At 45.9% G+C, this 3,889-nt stretch overlaps 1 protein-coding gene across 1 annotated transcript; it reads right to left on the bottom strand.

The window, feature by feature from the left end:
- Window positions 1–1,474: 1,474 nt before the first annotated feature.
- On the bottom strand, window positions 1,475–3,884 carry SMIM7 (small integral membrane protein 7; the record flags this gene model as incomplete). Its single annotated transcript, XM_009318420.1, has 4 exons — window positions 1,475–2,241; window positions 2,821–2,911; window positions 3,651–3,703; window positions 3,799–3,884. Coding segments are annotated over 4 exons (246 nt in total), but the record flags the coding sequence as incomplete, so codon positions are not given.
- Between the last annotated feature and the right edge of the window lie 5 nt (window positions 3,885–3,889).

Below are 3,889 nucleotides of genomic sequence, written 5' to 3'. Positions count from 1 at the left end.
CCGGCGGGACCCAGCCCCGTGGGGAGAGGGGGTTTCGGTGAATCCACAGCGGAAATAAACCGCCGCTGCGCGGGCACGGCAGACCCAGCGCATCGTACGCGCCCGGGTTCAGGCTCCCGGGAAGGCACCGCCGTCCTTTTAGTCGTGAAAAGTCCGACGTGTTCTGGAAAAAAAATCACGACGACTAGAAGTTTTTGCCAAGCGGCAGAACTTCACATTTTCGTTATTTTCAGAATAACGGGTGAGGCAACAATTACAAACTTCCAGCCGTTACCTGGAAAGAGTTAACCGTACAAAACCGGAACGAATGGTTCTTTACAAAGACGTATTTGCCTCCTCACTTCTGTCGTCTTGGAAGAAACCACAATTAAAAAGCAAGTCAGGTTTTCGGAAGCTTGTAATACAAAAGTGGACTCGGTACAAAAGCAGCCGTACAACAACAAGACCTTAGCGAAGGGCCACCAGCCATCGGCCCAGCATTTAGGCTTCCCAAAGCGTTTAAGAGCAGCTCAGAACTAACTAGTCATTTTTAAAGCACCTGCTTAGGAGCTGAATGACAACTTTTATTCTTTCGAACAACTGCAATCTTGAGGTGACAGCGCGCTATTAAGCCACGTAACCTATTTAGAGCGATAAAATTGTCTGTGTTCCTTTACCAGTAGAGCTTGATCGTCTTCGGTTTCTTGTATTCGCCATATTGAAAGCGTTGCTCAGAAAGCAGGATGCCAGTTCTGCACAGGATCAACCATTTTTCCAAGGAAGAATGAAACCCCCTCGTCCGAAACCGAGCCCCGAGTGCTGCGGTGCCGAGTCCAGGCGCCTCCGGCGGGTTATGCACAGACGGCGACGGCCGCTTCCACCCCTCCCTCCCCTTTACGTTCCAGGGGAAGACGTGGTTTAATGACTATTAGGGAGAAAATGTTTTCCAAGAACTATATAAAAGCACTGGATTTTGTTTGGATGCCGTGACAAACCGCACTCGAAGAATCCCTTTTCTATTTTTATTACGGCAAGGTGTCTTCCCTCAAACTATCTTTCCCCAAAAGCAAGCATAAAAACTTCAGGTAATGCAAAAGAGGGTGGCTCGAGCAAACTGCTGCGAGTGCCCAACACTTGTGCCTCACTACCCGACTGCACCCAGATAAAATTCAAGGTATTCGCTAAAACCTGAGCCTCAGAATCATTTAAATGAGGCCTCTCGCTCCTTCTCAACAGTCGGACAGCTAAAGAAACTGAAGCCGAGGAAGCCCCACCAACAGTTTACAGTTTGATTTAAAAGATACCCAGCACTGCACGCTCTCTTAAATTATCTTGGTGATGCTGGGGAAAAGTTGCTGGTCAAAGAGGCTAACTTAACATAAATAACACAAGAAGCCAGACAATTACAAGACTAGTGAAAATTTCTCAAAACACACCAATACTGAATTGATTTCTCCTGTAACAGAAATGAACACGGCATCAAATATGTATTTTACCCTTAAATAGAACAACTTTATTCAACCAAATCCAAGATTATTCCAAACCTATTCCTTAGGATTGGCTTACAGAATTATTTTTGCTGTTTTTCCTATTCAAAAATCCCTTACATATTGCTTAGAAAAAAAATCTTATCTTTGAAATTTTAATTTAAAAAGCATTTTGTTGGAAAAACAGAAGGTGAGAACCCAATTTTTCTTAATCATCCTTTTCTATTTCTCCAACAAAACTAGATGGAACGGTGCGAAGTTACACCAATGCTTTGCTCAACTTTATAAAAATGAGAATTAAGAAGTACGACTTCCAAGTAACCTAGCCAATGGTGACATCAGCAGACGCATCAGGAGCTGGGAGCAACTAACAACACAGAGTTTTAAGCCTGTGGTCTTCAGCCATGCCGCAATTCTACCCTGCATACTAGGCACTGCACTCTAAGCCTAGCAAAACAATTTAAAGTTCTCTTTATTTCAGCGAAGTTGAAATAATTTTACTTTGAAGATTTTGGTTCAGGGGCCTAAAGGCTCAATCCTGCCGGCAGCAAGCGAACCGGCACGCACCGTATTATTACACGACCGGCTGAAGAGGATGAACGTCTCCTGTCCCTGGAGCGTGTTAGGAGCTTGTACAGAAGAACAGGCCACAATCCCAGGACTGTATTTTGAAAGCATTGTAATCGTTTACTTTATAGAAAAGTTATGTTTCCAGCCAAAAGTCTCTTCCAAGTTAACAGACACGTTTGTGGATGACTTTCAAGATCCAAATAACCTAGCGGACGCAACAGAGAAAAAGTAGATGAGAACTGGGTACAACTGTTAACAGCCATGCCAATGCCCTTCCAACTCAGAACTCTACTGCACATCTGGAGATCGATTTTGCTCCCCCACACATCAGACCACAGAGCTACAGAAGTGAAAGGAAAGCAGCCTGCTAGCCTCCCTGTCAGAACTAAAACCTCTTTCCAGAGACTATTCTCAAGGCTGATTCCATTCTATTACTTGGTGGGTTCCCCCCCGCCCCAAAATGAAAAACATCCCAAAGTTAAACTGAAATGCTGACCCAAGTGATGTTTTATTTAAGCAACCCACGACAAGGAACACTGTATCTAAGGCTAAATGACTCGCACGCTGGCAGAGGTTTTCATGCACTACAGGTGCCCATACTAGCAAAGAAGTACGAGGTCAGCCAACGTCTCTTTGAAGACTGAAATAAGTGAAATGAAAAGGAATTAGGGAACAATAGAGTGGGAGAGAAAGGGATCCAAAACGAAATGTATGTGCAAGAAAAATCCCAACACATACGACTTCCCATAAGCAAATGACAAGATGCTACACAGCGTTAACTTACACAATCATGCAGAACATCATGAAGACATTCCACAAGGCAATGAAGATTCGAAAATACCTGAGACTCAGCAAAAACTCTCTGATATTATCACCTAAAAATCAAGAGAAGAAACCTTTGACGTTAAAAATACCTAATACACTGACAAGTCACATTTTCGACACTACCTGAAAAATATAAGCAACTCTGACACAGAAAAAAACCAAAAAGGTCAGTGAACAAAAAACTGGATGCTGAAGTATTAGGTAAAGGATCCATACTATGTTCGCTGCATCCCTACTAAGGGCATGTGGGAAAGTAAACAATGAAGGATAGAAAGGGGTCAAGCTATTAAAAAGGGAAGGACAGCCCTCTGTTGTAGTTCCCAGCCTTCCTGCTGCTTTTAACCAGTGAGCGGAGATAGAAAGGAGCAATGCAGGTGCATACACGCCGAAATGGGAATCGGGCCGTAAGCAGAGCGTTACCTCTGTAGCACAGGCACCTACATTCAAAAATGCAGAAAGAAATGTGCGGTTTTGTATTTCTTCTCGAATCACCAATTTGGGATCAACAGTTAGGTTTGTCATGCCTGTATGTGAACATCACGGAGGAAAATTTTAGGTTGCAATTTAGTAAACCAGTTACTCCGGTCACAGAGTAATTCGCATCCAAACAAGATGGGGCTAAACTTGTACTTCGGCGCCTTGAAAATGCTTTAACCAAGAATTTCCTTCAGAAAACGCCCGTTCCTGCACGTATTTAGACAGCCCTGAGCAGAGAGGCGGTCCAGGGGTAAGGGCGCAGGCTGGCTGTGCCCAGACCCCGCTCCGCGGCTCCCGGGTCCCCTCCGTTACCGGTCGTGGGTTCCCTCGACTCCTCGCCGAAGCCCTCCGTGTCTCTCTTCCTCCTGCGGGACAGCGAGAGGGGGGGGTCCGCATCAGGGAGGGTGAAGCCTCCCCCTCCAAACCGGCGCCTCCCTCCCTCCCTTTCCCGCCCGCTCACAGCCTGAAGTTGAGCACGGCGCCGGCGTTCATCAGCAGCGTCCTAAGGGAGAGACAGAGAGAGCGCGTCAGGCACGGCCGGGCCGGGCGGA

This window comes from Pygoscelis adeliae, unplaced genomic scaffold (assembly GCF_000699105.1).
Source record: "Pygoscelis adeliae isolate BGI_AS28 unplaced genomic scaffold, ASM69910v1 Scaffold582, whole genome shotgun sequence".
NCBI lineage: Eukaryota > Metazoa > Chordata > Aves > Sphenisciformes > Spheniscidae > Pygoscelis > Pygoscelis adeliae.
The sequence above is the reverse complement of the archived record's forward strand: the minus strand, read 5'-3'. Positions and strand labels throughout refer to the sequence as shown.